The 17,500-nt window shown below is 43.3% G+C and overlaps 1 protein-coding gene across 4 annotated transcripts in view; it reads left to right on the top strand.

Moving 5' to 3' along the window:
- LOC147027020 (nuclear receptor coactivator 7-like) overlaps positions 1–17,500 on the top strand; it is a 131,386-nt gene that overhangs the window by 105,109 nt on the left and 8,777 nt on the right. For 3 of the 4 annotated variants that reach the window (XM_085883068.1, XM_085883070.1, XM_085883071.1), the window contains 4 exons: positions 181–315; positions 514–698; positions 8,394–9,394; positions 14,834–15,011. In XM_085883068.1, the coding sequence (XP_085739194.1) occupies positions 181–315; positions 514–698; positions 8,394–9,394; positions 14,834–15,011 (1,499 nt within the window). The remainder of the gene's footprint in view (positions 1–180; positions 316–513; positions 699–8,393; positions 9,395–14,833; positions 15,012–17,500) is intronic. The other variant, XM_085883069.1, reaches the window with a different exon arrangement.

Here is a 17,500-nt window from a genome sequence, read left to right as displayed (position 1 = left end):
AATTTCACTGCAAACATTTTAAAGAGAGTGCATGAAAGGGCCATTTTATGGACTTTTAAATGTGTAATACTGGTGATGCATATTCTGTACTGGATTGATGATTATGATAATGCAGAACTGTATGTGAACCATCAAAAGGCTTTTTATTTATTTATTAGTTTTTTTGTTTTAATTTCTCAGGAAGATGAGGTATGTGGCTCTCCATCCCAGTTGCGACCACGTTCACCTTGTTTGGAATCATCATTTGGGGATGAGGAGGAAACCATTACGCGGAAATTCATTAAGATTGGCTGCAAGTATATCACCGATGGACAGGTAAGTGAGCAGTCTGAAGTGATTGATAATGGGAATGGCTTTCCACATTGAGGTTTTCTCAAGTGGTGGGCCTCAATTCCAGTCCACGCATCTATGTTAATGAGACACTCTATCCTCGTACCCTTACGCAAACATTGATGCAACACATGTTCTGTAGGACAGTACTACAATGAAATGCCATTTTCTGTGTGGGCACAGGGCGTGGTGGCTGGAGTACTACTTGTAACACCAAACAGCATAATGTTCGACCCGTACAAATCGGACCCTCTGGTGCTAGAACGAGGTCTGCATGCCTTTGGCCTCATCTGCCCTCTTCAAGAGATTGTTTCAGCTGCCGTATACAGGGATATCTCCCGCATGCAGATACATGACGCATTGCCCTCGTAAGCTGGAAATGGTTAATTGACGAATTATGTTTGGCAGTGCAGAATAGAGGTGGTGGGGCATATAATATTGCAACATAAACGAAGGACAGGTTGAAGGGAGAAGAAAGGGAGTGTATGAAGGATGAAATTGAAAAATCCCTGAAATTATATAGCAGCTTCTAAGGACGTATGCTGAAATGAAATGTAGGAGCTTCTCATACCTCCAGCGAGACAATAGTCTGGAGGCAGTGATGTAGGGATTGTTATGTGATGGCAATATGGAAAAGGGGGTGAAATGATCTGCCTTTTTGGGAAGGTAGTATGTTACAACCACAACTCTGACGGGGCCCTAATTATCCCCAACTTCTTGTGGGGTCAGCTGGAGAAAGCTTTTGACCCAAATCTTTTCGCAAACTGGTTGGTCAGAACTGATGTTGAAAAATATGTTCAGGGTGCTGAAGGAGACAAATGTGTAAATTGTAAAGGGTGCTGGTAATGACTTGCCTACTTCTTGCGAAAGGGCGTGGGATCTTGGGGTCACTCTTTTGAGATAAACATAGGCCAAAGGTCAACATCGGTCAATTTTCAAAGATCCTCAATTTCCATTCAATTGACAAATTTGAAGAGGATTTGCACATCAAGTCACTGAATTCAACCAACAACTATTTTTGAGGTCCACATAGGCCAAAAGGTCAATATAGGCCAAATTTTTTAAATTGTCAATTTTCATCCGATTGACTTGAAATTTGAAGAGGATCTGCACATTTGCTCATTGAATTCAACTACCAATGATTTTTGAAGTGAACACTGGGGCAAAAGGTCAACATAGGCCAAATTTCTGAAATCCTCAATTTTCATCTGATCGACTTGAAATTTGAACAGGATTTTCATAAAAATGACCATCATGTGTCACGTGGTCTGGCAGCCATATTGGATCTGAGGGAAATTGCTTGAAAATCTTTGTAAGAGAAACCACTTAACCGATCAATGCAAAATTTTACTAATTGATCAACTACCCATGAGAAATATGGTTTGATATAGATGACGTCATCGGTCACGTGGTCTGGCAGTCATATTGGATCAAAGAAAAATAAATACCTTTAAAAAAAAACCAACAAAAGAGTTTGGTCACACCACGTCCTTCTCAAGACTGCGTGTGGTATGTATTCTATGAATACCATCTAGTTCTTTGAGAAACGAGCATTAAGATAGTGCTGCAAGATACAGTCAGGGTTATGTAAGACATGTTGTATTTGACATTTCTGATTAACATTTTTTGGCACTTTTGCTCCAAGATTGGGTGTCCTCTGAGTACCATACCATTCTGTTATTCAATATTATAAAACAATTACAGAAACAAGTGGAAAAAATATATATTTATGCTTAATAAAAAAGCAATTTGGGGATGACAAACTACAGTCTAAAAAAAAGGTTTTAAACAAGATAGGGATGATGATGGTTTAGAGCAGTGTTTCTCAACCGGGGTTCCCCAGAACCCTAGGGTTCCGCAAGAGGTCGCTAGGGGTTCCGCAAGAAACAGTAATAAATAGGCTAATGTATTTTTGAGTAGTTTTTGTTTGATTTAATATTCGTAATTTTACTATACACGTACGGCATATTGTTGGAAACTCCTTGGTTATTATAATAGACTAAATACAGGCTTCAACCTCTTATATTATTTACAACTAGCCGAAACCCCGTCACAGATGGATTCCGTTCATTCAACCACCTTCACCAGCTCACCCACACTCGAGGGACATGGACTGAACAGGGCGTGCTTGCCACCGCCTACTCATCTCCCGCTCCTGCCCCCCTTCCCCCTCGCCTTCAATTTGCTTACCCCCGCCCAAAAATTCAATTACCCCTACCCCTTCACTCCCCGCCCCCCGTCTCTTGATTCCCCGCCCCACTTGCCCCCGGGCCCCCACCCCCTGTCCACCTCCTCGCACTCAACCCCGCCTAATTCACCCCAGCCCCCGCCCACTCATCCCCCGCCCCATTTCCCCCCGTCTCCCGCTTTCAATTTGCTTACCCCCGCCCAAAAATTTGCTTACCTTGCCCCCGCCTCTTCACTCCCTGTCCCCGTCTCTTCATCCCCCACCCCCGCCTCTTCACTCCTCGCCCCCTTCTCAACGAAAAATGTTTATTCTGTTTCAGAGTTGAAAGTTGACTATTGCCATTATGTGCGATGCACTCTTACAGGTACGAAGTTTCTTTCAGTCCAAGTCACAGTACCGAGAAAAACGTGACGCGACCGCTAGGAGCACAAAATTGGTCCTTCAGTATTAATATATAGATTATAACAACCATAGGGAATGTATTTAACGATGTCTATATGGCGCCAGTGTGAAACCGCCCTCACTGGTTAGTGGACGTCCTGTACGCGGTGGATTCGTGTATCATTGAGTTACTGACTCAAGTACGGGACGCATGCACGGTGTCCATCTATCTTCTCTGTGCTTCCTAGCGCGAAGTCTCTCTCTCAAGGTTAGTTCTTCTGTTTACCTTTATTGCTTCAGCTTTATTTGTTTAAGTTTTGCTTATCAAGTTACATGAGGTGTGTTTTTTAATTGTCAAACAGACTCGGGGTTGACAAACACTTTCAAAAATGACGTTTTTTAATTGACCAAGCAGCACAACCCAATTACAAAGCAAGCAGATTGGCCCAATTCAATCAGACTTTTTAGTGGTTTGAAACATGTGTTCGAACAGTGTTCGAACATGTGTTCGCGGAAACTTGCGAGAAACGACCTCGTGACGTCATCAATGTAAACAAAACAAGAGTAATAGGAGTTATGACGCAGCTGCGATAGCGCATAAGTCTAATATTTTTTATTATTTATATTTCAATCTGTTGTTGGTTGTTTTTCAATTGTAAATATTTGTCACATGGTTTGATTTAATGCCATGAATTAATTATGGTAAGTGAAACAGCTGCTGTTGTCGGCTTCCTTTTTCTTCTTCTTCGTTCGGGAGTAAGGATTGTTTTTATTTACATCTGAGATTTGTTTGAAAATTACCGTCTTATACTGGCAACGCTGTGATAAGCAAACAATTGGATTGAAGCGGAAAACACTTTTGACAAATAAAAAATGCACCTTTATTTATTTATTTTCTTTATTTTACAGAAATATCTGACAGCCCAATGTGGCGATTTTTGAAGAGGAAACATCCAGACAATTCTGATGAAAAAAAATATTATATTTACCACGTGAACTACGATAAAAATATAAAAGAGCTTGATATTAATAATGGTATATAATAATTTTTATGCAGGGGTTCCCTGAGACATGAAAACGATTTCAAGGTTTCCACAAGGGTAAAAAGGTTGAGAAACGCTGGTTTAGAGAGTAGCTAACAGTATTGCCATCACATAACAATACCTACATCACTGCCTCCTTTACACTTCATCAATTATAACTTCAAACTTCTACAAACACTCCAATGGTTACAAAAGTACTTCATTACTCTTGTGGTGGAGCCACATACTGAGACGCTACAAATTAGCAGCTTGACTACAATGTGAATACCAGTACATAAACATCAACTTGTTTCAAACTGCATGCACATCTCTAATAACAGCATTCTATAATTATCTGCATTTGTGATTGGTTAGTCTCACTTAATAAAAAATAGAAAGAAAGACAACTGAAGTTGCAAGAACCCCCTGAAATTACATGGCAGCTTCTAAGGACGTATGCTGAAATGAAATATAGGAGCTTCTCATACCTCCTGCGAGACAATAGTCTGGAGGCAGTGAAGTCGGGATTGTTATGTGATGACAATATTTGTTAGCTACTTTCTAAAGTCTAAACCAACATCATCCATATCTTGTTTAAAACCTTTTTTAGACTAGTTTGTCATCCCGACATTGCTTTTTAGGTCATCTCTACCAAGATGACCTAATAAAGCCGGACCAAATGTCCGTCCATCCGTCCGTTTCCGATCTTGAAGAAACTTAGTATGTGGGTAGAGGTCGATGAGTGTTGCACAACGATATAACTTTTGTCCGGGTTCAAGGTCAGGGTCAAGGTCACGAGGTCACGTAAGTTATAAAAATCGCCATTTTCAAAACCTATCTTGTCTGCCATTCTTCAAGATATTTGGCAACTGTTTATTGATTATGATAGTAAAAAAATATTATCTTGTATCTAACCAGACAGATTTTTGAATTTCCGTCCCGTTTGGCCGCCACGTAACCTGGAAGATGGTCAAAAACACCTCCCGGTACAAAGAAAACTTTTTACTTCCGTTCTTGATGAAATTTGGTGTGTGGGTAGAGGTCGATGAGTGATACCCAACGACATGTTTTTTTCCCGGATTCGAGGTCAGTGTCAAGGTCTCTTTCTCTCTCTCTCTACTGTACAGTTAGCGATTGGGGACGCAGCTGGCATCATATTATATATACATACATATATATTTTTTTATTTTATGAAGGCCTTGTGGGTGGATAGGAGACCATAAACATCGTATATGAGGTCACGAAAGTTGTGAAAGTCGCCATTTTCAAAACCTATCTAGTCTGTCATTTTAGGATATATCTGGCAACGGTTCATCGATTATGATAGTAAAAAACATTATAGAGATGACGGTCTCCCCCACACGGGGGGGGGGGTAATTTTTATTTATATTTAGCATAATTTTTTTTATTCACTTGTGTACATATTTGTGTATGTGTGTGGTCATTAAGCAAAATGTATTGTGGTTCTGCAAAGCCGGCAATCCCTATAAGCCATGGCAAACAGCATATAGTGGTCCCGAGACACAGTTATTTCATTAGTATTCTTTTTTTGATAGCTCTTCCCTCATGTCTTGTGGCTTTATGGGACAAAATGCATCGTGAGGGCTTTTAGGCAGGTCTTATTTCCCATTCTTTACTCTTTATCTTTTATTTTATTTTACTTCACACACGACTTTCCTTTCAGACAAGCATGTAGACCACAGCATCAGGCAGCTTCATTTGCATATGCGCGCCATTCCGCGTTCAAACTTCGTTCCATGACCAAACAGATGCTCACCTCAGACCTTCTCCAGACTCGGACCATAACACTACAACATTCTGACAACCACTGCAAAGCCTTCATAAAAATTCCTACATCAGTCCAAGCTCGTTTACCTTTGCCACTCACTGCCACACCACAACCCCTACAATGCCCCAACCACATCGTCATAGCTCACCTGTACAATCCCTCAACCACCACTCCATAACTCACTGCCACACCACCGCCATGAACGCCACAACCAGTCACCACCACGGACGCCCACCACTGCCCTGTGGAGATACCTGGAAACAATGGACGCCACGTACCACTGCAGATGTTTGTGCTTGGGATGTTCCGGCGTGTATTTTAAAGCTCAAGTATGCGCTAGAATCCGTTTAACATCGCATGTATAGCCCAAGTGTTCCGCTCAATTATGGCCCGCATTTGGTGTCCAGCGAATGTTTGTGGCCGGACAGCGCCACCAGCTACACTCGCCCCCATGTTAAAGTCAGAGATGAGTCATGTGGTGAGGGGAAGAAGCGAATGAGACCATTTTCAGAGCAGAGTCCTCACTTGGGCAGGGCCAAAACCAGAAGCGTCCATACCCCAAAGGAGACACTTGGGAATGCCTACTGCCCGTCCCAATACATCTTTTGGCTCCTTCCTTGCGAAACAACTATAAAATACCCTATGAGAGGGAGGGAAAAGGAGACGTGACACTTTTGGCTTGGTCGGCGGTACGAGGTGGAAGGCGGAGCTGAACAGGCGGAGGAAGCTCGGGGAATGGAGAATGTAGAGCAGAGTGCTGGGTGGGTGAGTGAACCAAGTGCCAGATCCATCACAGTTATCAGACCATTATCAGTTACTCTTACAGATTTCCTTGTACTTCATTATTAGGTTATCTTCTAACACATTCTTCTTCTTCTTCTTCTTCTTATTCTTCTTCTTCTTCTTTATTTTTCCGTCTCATCTACCGTGGACGCAAAAGAGCAATCGGCAAGGGCAAGTCCTGACAAACATTCTTCTCAGAGAGACCCCACAGACACACACCTCTTTCCATTTTTCTTCACTGCACCTCATTGCACCCTCATTTTGCACCTCCTCTGACCACGCACCTCGACATCCTCAGTTTTCCTCCTCCTCCTCTCATAAGCGATTTGGAAGCATTGGTCCATCGGCCGTGCCAGGCACAATAGAGGTTGTAAACACCTCGTTTGGTCTCATCTTTGTTTTCTCTCTAACTTTCCACAGGGTATGTTTCTGATAGCACCTGTCTTGGGACAAATTAAGATTGTAGTTCTTTTATCAGTATAGTTCTGCAATGTGTCCTTCATCATTCTTTGTAAATATTTGCGTGTCTTTTTGCTTCATTTGTTGTAATAAATTGTTTGTGTTCTAAATGTACCCAGCTCGTAACGTCTTTTCCGTATTGGTCCAGCAAAGTCCGCACACAGTATAGCTGGAAAGTTCTACCCCATGTAATATGCTCTGATTAGCCCGTGTGCACTTGCAACTCTGCTCGGCTGCACCTGATCCGGTGAGTTAATTGGAGTACGCATCTCGGGCACGAGACCCCGGCCCTTGGTGCAGCCGTCCCCCCGTAAGGTATCACACGAAGTAGTGTAACCCTGCTGGATTGGCAGTACCATTTGGTGCTCATGCTTGCTTTGCAACCCATGGGGGCACAGAGTTATCCATGCTTGGTGGCCTCAGGACCGGGTGTTCGGGAGGAACTCGAGTGCTTCCCCTCGTGGCGAAACTTGAACCCCAGATCCGCAACAATATCATTCTCTTTGCTAACCCTCCCTCCTCCCCTCACCTTTCTGTTCTCTCTCTCTCTCTCTCTGTCTTTGTCTCTGTCTCTGTCTCTGTCTCTCTCTGTCTCTATCTCTCCCCTCCCCCCCCCACCCCTCTCCCCTCATCTATATCCCCTCTCTCTGACTTTCTCTCACTCCCACCCCATTCCTCTCACCCTCTCCCTCCCAGAGTGTACAGTTTGCTAGTATTAAATAAAGCAATTGTGTATGTGTGTATATACACCTGGAAATCATAGAAAAGGGGGAATAAAAGCAGGGCTGGACTGATCTTAACAAAATTTTGCATATGGGTTTTGTGGTACCCAGAGTGAGGTCATGGGCACAAAAAATGAATCCCCCCTCCCCCCCCCCACCTCTTGTACACGTACCACAGTGAAAGTGGTTTACTACTGCTATTGCAGATGGGGGATTATTAACCACATCACAAAATATATTTGCCCCTCCTCCCCCACTATCCTCCCCCCAGGCTGCTCCCTTTACAAACGGGTGTTTCTAGTTCGATTAAGTAGCCATTTTGATATCTATGTTCTGATATCCCAACTAACCTCCTGTTTGCATGTCCTTCAGAGATGGTGTTCAATTGACTGCTCTGTTAACTTACGCTAATTGCAGCGGACCCAACAAACCATTTTATATCAACTTGATGAATTTTTATCAACACAAAGTTGATAAGTGCATGTGAACTGCAATGGTAAACAAGGTGTAGCTGACATGTTGACCATTAACCCTTTGTCGGAGCAAAAATAAAAACATTCATCTTTACATCCGCCATCACTTTTTATTTGCTTCTGCTCCATTGCTGTTTTGTATTTTGTTTCTCTTATTTGTTCATGGTTAATTGTCAAATCATATTTTTGCCACTTTGTTTTGCTTTTATTTCATCCTCCATCCCTGATTTGGCCACGGCCCATCAGCAACCTTTCCCACCCTCCCAGGTCTGCTGAACTTGGCGATTTCCCTCCGGAGTACGAGTTCAGCCTTTTCTCACGCTTCGAGCAGCAAAAGGCGACAAGTCAAGCCAACGATGTTCTGAACAACGTAGCCTGTGCTGAGTTGAAAGTGGCAAGGCAAGATGAAGCATCACCAGACACTGGTTCTTCTGGTGAATGTAATGGTCAGCACAGTGTGGATGTTAATGAAACAAAACCGGAAAAGAGAGAGAGTGACCAGATGGCCAATGAAGATTTGAGCCCTGGAAACAGAAGTCTGGTATCCGACCATTGCTGTGAGGCTGCTGAAATAGATGCTTCACCAGACCAAGTGACCAAGGACGGTGATGAGAATTGCAAAGTGAAATGTAGCGTCGCTTTGCTGCGAAATGATGATGGACATGCTACCACAATGGTTCGAAGCACCGATCATGACCCCTTAGCAGACACCCGCCACAATTCGCAGCAGTCAAAGGATGTGCCACAGTTCGAGGAAGATATTCCAGGCACTGAGAAAATCGTTGAAAATAGGGCACAAGCATTGCACAGTGCTGACCCACAAAGTCAACAAGACAAAATCGAAAGTAACTTGACAGAACAAGAAACAAATTTGTTGGACTCCATTGGCAGTGAAATGCCACTTGGGGTTTGTGCGACAGTTTGGTACGTCAATGCCTCTGAAAACAGTAAGGATACGGTGGAAGAGCGAAGCATGAATTCACGGGTTATAGGAGACAGTGTCAGGAGCGAGGCAATTCTCATTCCAACTGCGAATGATGCTCTTGTACCGTCTGATGAACGGCATCTTGTAAACTTTGCGTCAGGACTTTTTGTCCGCGCCTCTGCTGATGACAACCAGGAAAACTTTACCGTTCAGGACATAAACACATTGGAGGATTCACTTCGATCTGTGAGCAGCCCAAGTGAACCAGACAGAGAGATTGAGACTCACCCAGTGTTGAAAGCATTGGCTCAACCAATTGAAGGTGAGGTTGCAAAAATGAAGATTGAAAATTTGATTGTTTAGGGTTTGGATAGGGAAGGGTTCTTGGATTACTGAAAAGAATAAAGTTGTTAGGATAATGTAATTCTGTTTTAAAAGGTGAAGAAATTTGCATCTGAAAAATGCACACTTTTTAAGCCAACCATGTCCTCTTTTTATATGCCCGATAGATATAGATATAGATATATATATATATATATATATATATATATATATATATATATATATATATATATATATCTATCAGGGCGTATTATGTGATACCCGTCGTCTGTCTGTCTGTCTGTCCGTCCGTCCATCTGTCCGTTCATGTCCGCACTCTAACTCCCAAAGTTTTCAACTTTCACGTTTCATATTTGGTATATAGGTACAGATTGTGGAGACGGTGTGTCGTGACATACGTTCGTCATCTAAAGTGGTTGCCATGGCAACCAGGATGCTGTTTTCCATGTCATAGCACAATTCTGTATATACCTTCTTGTTCGGGCGCATATTGTGCTCACTTGCGCTCTTGTTCCATATGCATCGCAAGGCTGTGGGTAGCGTCATTTGCTGAGGATGCAGCTACCAACCGTGTGATTGCCAGGACCAATCAGCCAGGAAAAAGTCACCATTTTCTTTTCTTCATTTATGTGAAGGGAATGTTTGTTTGTTTTCATGGTGGCACTGTCTTTCATAGCATTTTGGTGCCCATCCTACAGGGCCTTCAGAAAGTATTCACACCCCTCGACTTTTGTCACATTTTGTTGTGTTACCGCCTGAATTTAAAATGGATTAAATTTAATTTTTTTGTCACCGATCTACACAAGACACTCCATATTGACAAAGTGAAACATGTTTTTGGAATTTTTAAATAAATTAATTAAAAATGAAAAGTTGAAATGACTTGCATCAATAAGTATTCAACCCCTTTGCTACGACACTCCAAATTGAACTTGGGTTAATCAAATTCTCTTTGATCCTCCTTGAGATGTTTCTACAATTTGATTGGAGTCCAGCTGTGACCAATTCAATTGAATGGACATGATTTAGAAAGAAACACACCTTTCTATGTGAGGTCCCAGAGTTGACAGTGCGTGTCAGAGCAGAAACTCTACTATTAAGTCCAAGGAACTGTCCGTAGAACTCCGAGATAGAATTGTGAGGAGGCATAGATGTGGGGGAAGGGAAAAAATTTCCAGTGTTGAAAATTCCCAAGAGCACAGTGAGCTCCATCATTAGAAAATGGAAAGAATATGGAACTATCCAGACTCTTCCTAATGCTGGCTGTCCTACCAAACTGAGCAACTTGGCAATAAGGACCTTGGTCAAGGAGGTGACCAAGAACCCAATGACCACTTAGGCAGAACTACAGAGTTCCTTGGCTGAGATGGAAGATCCTGTTTGAAGGACAACAATCTCTGCAGCACTTCACAAATCTTGGCTTTATGGGAGAGTGGCCAGACGGAAGCCACTGATGAGAAAGACACACGACAGCACACCTGGAGTTTGTAAAAAGGCACGTGAAAGACTGAGAGCACGAGGCAAAATATTCTGTGGTTTGATGAGATGAAAATTGAACTCTTTCGCCTGAATGCAAGCCGCAACATTTGGCGGAAACCAAGCACAGCTCATCACGCATCTAACACCATTCCTACCATGAAGCATGGTGGTGGCAGCATCATGCTATGTGGATGCTTTGCAGCCGCAGGGACTGCAAGACTTGTAAGGATGGAGGGAACAATGAATGGAGCCAAATACAGGCAATTCCTGAAAGAGAACCTTCTTCAGAGTGAAAAATACCTCAGACTGCAGCGACGATTTACATTCCAACAGGACAATAACCCCAAGCATACAGCTAAAGCAACACTGCAATGGCTTCAGAAAAAGAATGTGAAAGTCCTTGAGTGGCCCAGCCAAAGCCCAGACTTGAATCCCATTGAGAACCTGTGGAAAGACTTGGAGATTGCTTTTCACCAACGCCCCTCATCCAACCAAATCTAGATGTACAAAGCTGATAGACATACCCAAGAAGATTCGAAGCTGTAATCTCTACCAAAGGTGCTTTGACAAAGTATTGACTCAAGGGTTGACTACTTATTGACGCAAGACTTTTCAGCATTTAATTTCTAATTGATCTGTAAAAAAATTCTCAAAACATGTTTTCACTTTATCATTATGGGGTGTTTTGTGTAGATTGGTGGCAAAAAAATTACATTTTAATCCATTTTAAATTCAGGCTGTAACACAAAAATGTGACTAAAGTTGAGGGGTGAATACTTTCTGAAGGAACTCTAAGTTTCCCTCGGGCAAGTGTCAGCATCCAAAATAACAAGAGCCATTTTTCAAATTCCATTAAGAGCCATAATCTACAAGGGCATGTTGAAAAGTAATGCCTCATCTTATTTTTCTCCAAAAGAGGTAAAGATATTCAAATGAAACAAAGCGCAGTCCGCATATTAGTTATTCCCTCCACTGGGTGCGAAGTTTTGTGATTCTGACACAATTGTTGTCTCAGTGCTACATGAGTGAAGATAGCAGAGGGCTGTCATTGCTGTGAAGAGTTGGGGTGACTGACTGGAGATGAGATGAGATGACTGGAGATGAGAATTGGGTGCACCATTACGATCCTGAGAGTAAGAAGCATGGAGTACCGCCAAAATCACTGGAGTACCACCAAAAAGGATCACCAGCCCCGACTCTCTTCCCCAAATTTATCTTCCGACGATGATGTCAAAGCCGCTGTGAAGTGCTGGTTAAGTCAGCAGAGCCCATACAGTAGTTGTATCGTGACAGCATCACAAAACTACTTGAAAGTTTGGAGAACTGTGTGCACCGCATTGGTGAATATGTTGAGAAATAAATAGTCACTGTGGTAGAATAAATGATTGATATTAGTGTCTGTCTGTTTTTCATTTGAATATTTTAACTTATTTTGGAGAAAAAGAATAGGAGGCATTACTTTTCAACACACCCTCGTATGTACATATGGATATGATACAATATTTATCAAATGTCAAACAAGAAAGGCACTCGGTAGAGCGCATACCTCCGCCAGGCTGAACAGTTTACGTTTTGTATCCGGACCAAAACCAAAATCTCATCGGCTTGTTCTTGGCACCAAAGCGACTCTTACACCAAGTTTTGTCCGAATCCATCCACAAGTTTTTGAGATATCATGCTATATATCGATTTTGACCCCATCTCGCAATGTTCAATAATCGCTTAAAAATTTACAGTATCCGGATCCAGATCTGCACCAAAATCTTATCTGTTCGTCCTTGTCACACACCCAACGTGCCCACCAGATCTTGTCTGAATCTGTCCTCAACTTTTTAAGATATCCTGTTCACAGCCAACCAAACACATAGGGATGAAAACATTACCTCCGGCCAACTTCGGTGGCAGAGTATGTAACGATACTTATCAACAAGAGCCTCACAAATATGGTCCACATGCCAGATTACTGAGATTGTTGCCATGGCAACAGTATTCTGACAATCACAGCTGTGATCTCACCAGGTTGAGATAAAGTAAGGAGGAATAGATCTTTTTTGTTGTTGTTGTTGTTGTTGTTGTTGTAGTATGCATAGTAGAGGTTCTTGGAAGAGCTGGCACACTGAGCAGATCAGGACATAACAGACAAAAACTGGACGCAAATCACACATGCATGGAGAAGGAAACTCCAAGGAGGAAAAACTGGGAAATTTGGAGTGATTTCGGTTGGGTTAACGAGGGTAGAAAAGATCATGGTTTTGGATTGGGGATGATCTGAGATGGTGGTGAACGGCTGTCTTGAAGTCCTGGAGGGAAGAATGAGATTGAAGAGAATGTGGAAGTTGATTTCACAGGCAGGAAAATGGAGGAACAATTGAGTGAAGGTGAGCAGTGATCCTGAATTTAGGTTGTTTTACCAAAAGAGGGTTGATGGTGGACCATGTGAGTCCTGCAAAAACCCTCTGGGAGGTTGGGGGGCATGGGAGGGTAAGGGGTCAAATCACGGAAAGAGCAGAGGGTAGAAGACCAGAAAGGAGGCGGAAGAAGACAGAGAGACCAGCGACCTGTACGTGAAGGCGAAGTGATAAACCCATAGACGCAGCTTCAGCGTGGGAAATTCAAATGATCTTGGAGGCCTTGGTTTCCACACGGTCAAGATGATTGAGGTCTGATGCAGGGAAGCCAGCCCAGAGGGGAGAGCAGTGCTCCCAAAATTTATGAAGGCCTTGTGGGTGGATAGGAGTTCAGGTGTGCCAAGGAAAGACTTTGTATGATGGAGGATGCCCAGTCGGCATCTGGCTTTTGGAGGCCAATGTTAAAATGTGGTTTGCCAAAGAAAGATCATGGTTGATAGTGAGACCCAGGAGTTTGAATGAATGAAGTTCCTCAAGAGGATCGTAAAGAATGTAGATAGGAGGATTTCCGAGACGGTCCTTTTCAAAAGAGATAGCGACAGTATGAGATTTGTAAGGTTTGAAAGACATATTCTAAGTGTTTGACTAGCTTGTGATTTTTTTTTCTTTTTTTGTCACCGTCTGAAGAGGGGGAAGAGGCTGTAGCCATCCCTCATCCTGTCTGAAGGATGAGGGATGTTATGGCAAAGGGTGTAGTCATCAGCTTTCTATAAAGAGGACTTTCCAGTGATTCAGAGAGATCATTTATGAAGATCAGGAATAGGACTGCGTCCACAACACTGCCTTGAGGCACTCCAGCCTTGACAGGGAGAGGAGATGAAAGGATTCCAGTGAGAGCCACACGTTGGCTATGTAGAGGAAGTCTAGATAGTAGAGGAAGCCACGAGAGTAGAGGAAGTCAGTAAGCCATGTGTAAAGTTGGCAGACAGTTTGTAGAGCAAGGCAGGATGCCACAATGTATGAAAAGCACGAGATATGTCCAGAGAGACGGTCCTAAACTCATGTCTGACAATGAGGGCCTCCACCCATTGTTGGGTGAGTCGAAGCAGCATGTCCAGTTTGGAGTGACCTCGTCTGAAACCAAATTGGTGATCTGAGATGAGGTTGTTTGAGAAAGGGAAGGATTTCATACCCACTGAGACGGAGTTCATTTTTTATTTCCCCCATCTCTAGTCGGGGAGGTGGACAACAAACATGCTATATGATAGCTGCTTGCTTGTTTTGCCATCTGGTCGAACCCCACATCTGCCCTCAGATGCAATTGTCCATATCACACCAAAAAGTAATGGACATAAAAACAAAATTCTTACTCATTGCAGATAACAGGAAGTTTACTTGTATATTGCAAAATGAAACAAAAGAAAAACATTGGCATGTGTTGGACTCGTAAGTATATCGTGTGCCAACCTTTTTAAACCCCTCAGGTATCCATGTACGTGTGTGTACATGTAGATTGTATTGGCTCATTTTCCATGCCATTTTCCCTTTAATACCATGATAATTATTTGTTCTCTTGCCATATGACCCTGCAGCTCTACTACCATACAAACAAAAGCCACACCTGACATCTCCAATGTTCTTGTGCATGCGTGTTGGACGTCCAATGCGCAACACATTTGGAGCATCAGCTTATGGGGAGCACAGCAGCTTGCAACAGCATTACAGTCACCAACCACAACCTGAGTATTGGTTTGCTCTGCCTCAGGACAAGTGAGTATGGAGATCCAATGGAAACGATGTTCCTCTTGGGCTGTCAACTCTCTCTCTATCGAGTGCAGCCTGTGGCTGCTGGTTGCATCATTGGTTGGGACGCGGCTATGCCGCTGATGCAGTGTCCCCCTTACCAGTACACTGGTGCTCATTTTGCCGACCTCGGAAGGATAACAGGCTGAGTCAACCTCCTGGTGTATTTTAATTCAGCGGCCAACGGGGCTTGAACTCAGGACCCGAGGATCCCAAGCCGCCACCCAAACCACTAAGCCAACACCAGGCTTGGGCTGTCAACTGTGCTTTATTTATATTAAGAGTAGTATTTGCTCTTGATGACTTTGTAAATTTATAAACATGAGCAGATTATCTTTATGCAATGCAAGAGTTGGGGCCAAAGTAGAAGATAGGGGCAAGAGATGCATACATAACTAGAATGGCATACCCCTACCAGGTTGAATGGGTTACGTTTGGTATCCTACTTGATGGGCTGGATCTGGATCCGGACCTGAACCAAAATCGAATCTGCTTGCTTTTGGCACCTATCCCAACTCATCCACCTATTTTTGTTATAACTCCTCCATAACTTTTTGAGACATCATGCTACATATTGTCGTGTACAGGGGGTTAAGACCCTACCTGGACGGATGGCAAAAATTATCCCTTGAAGGCTACAACCGAGACTCGGGGATTAATGAGCGCGTGTTTACGGGGCATAATGGCGGAGAGACGATCCACCCAGGAGAAGCACGAGAAGGAGCACAGCACAGGGTGCTGCACCAGGACAGCGCAATGCCACAGTGTCTTAAAAGGAATACATTTAATGAAAAAGAAAACAAATATTCACAAAGGACGATAATTCAAAAGGAAATGATAATAGTATGACATAAACAAATCCTACAGTTGAAGCCTTGCACACAGACTTGTATACAGACAACGGGGGAACAAAATGAAAAGAAAAGCCCTCCTTTTAACTATTCTTGCACTGAGCTTGGCCCAGAGCTGATATTTGTGGAACTGGAATCGAGGCGCTTCTGTCATAGCGGGATGAACGCACGCCAGGCAATCCACAAGCGGCACTCCACATGAAGACTCAAAGCCCCAGTGTAATGGCCTCGGGTGCTCTGATCGTCCTCATCAACCCTTCAGAAGCAAAAGGTCTGCGTCCTACTTCGCCAAGCAAGCCAAACCGCCTCAACACGGATTCAATGGCCGTGTCATCCTCTTCGGTGTGCACTCAATCTCCACCGTCGCCTCTCCAAAACAATGCACCTTGTGCCTCCACTCTGATCACGGCTCTCCCAAAATTCCAAGCCAACTCCTCGTTCTTTAAAATGTGCAACCTCTCCTGTGCGCTTCCTTTGTTTCGCCTCTCAAAATGTGCCACTATAATCCTCTCAGGCTGCCCTTGTCACTCCACTTTCCTCTGTGTTATTTTATCCTCTTAAAATGTGCAAGCTGCCCTTTTTTTGTGCGCTCTCCTCTCTCCTACTTTATCCTCTGCCTCCGGGGTGTGGCCTACTCCCACCAATCCCGGGAAGGCGGGGCTTCTCCTGCTCGGCTAGCTTTTGACGTCACACCCATCAACCGTCCTTCGGGGGTGTGACTTCGCTTGTTGTCAACCTTTGAAGGCAGGGCTCTCTGCCCGTTTGTTGTGGTTTCAGGGACATTTATTGCCGATCTTGAAATATAAAAACATAGCGAAAAATCACAGAGGGCAATCACATACTGGGGAACTTATTCTTACTCCCTAAGCTAATTAACACCGCACAACCCCTTGTGTGGTGACACGTAACACTTAAGTTCACAGATTCCCTATTTACTCACATTGAGATGCTTTCTATTCGTCCACGGACCAAGCAACTCCACACATTGCTATATTCCCTATTGTATTCTTCCATCTACACCCACAATCGTAACAATATACATCGTTTTTTGCCCCATCTCTCAATGGCGAACAATCACTTAAAAAATTCTCATGTCCAGATCCAGGTCTTCACCAAAATTAAACAATTCGTCCTTGTCACACACTCTACCTGTCCACCAAATTTCGTCCAAATCAGTCTATAAAGTTTTGAGATATCATGCTCACAGACAGACAGACAAGCCGGTAGGCAACATCGGTGGTCGCTAGATAATTGCATACTAGTCATACAGTTTTTGACGGATCGGGCTGAAATTTTTTGACAAAGAGGTTGATTATAGTGCGCATAAAAGCCTGGAAGCCGATTTTTTGAGAATTCTCAAAAAAGGTTCAGGTTTCTGTAATTGTTTGTCACACCAATGTTTTTTTTTGTTGTTTTTGTTGTTGTTTGTTTGAAGCCTTCTAGTCTGGCAGCCAAGGGGGTGAACTGCACTGGGGGTCCCGCAATGGTTTTGAATGATTTGGACAATGGACACCCTGTACATTGAGAAACTGGCGGGTCCCAACGTGGCATCTTTTGTAATTTCGAATAATTGCCCATTGTCACGGCAACCATATACAGTAAATG

Source organism: Eptatretus burgeri, chromosome 5, assembly GCF_056783735.1.
Source record: "Eptatretus burgeri isolate ZD-2024b chromosome 5, Ebu_testis_v1, whole genome shotgun sequence".
Classification (NCBI taxonomy): domain Eukaryota; kingdom Metazoa; phylum Chordata; class Myxini; order Myxiniformes; family Myxinidae; genus Eptatretus; species Eptatretus burgeri.
This window is presented reverse-complemented; position numbering and strand designations above follow the sequence as displayed.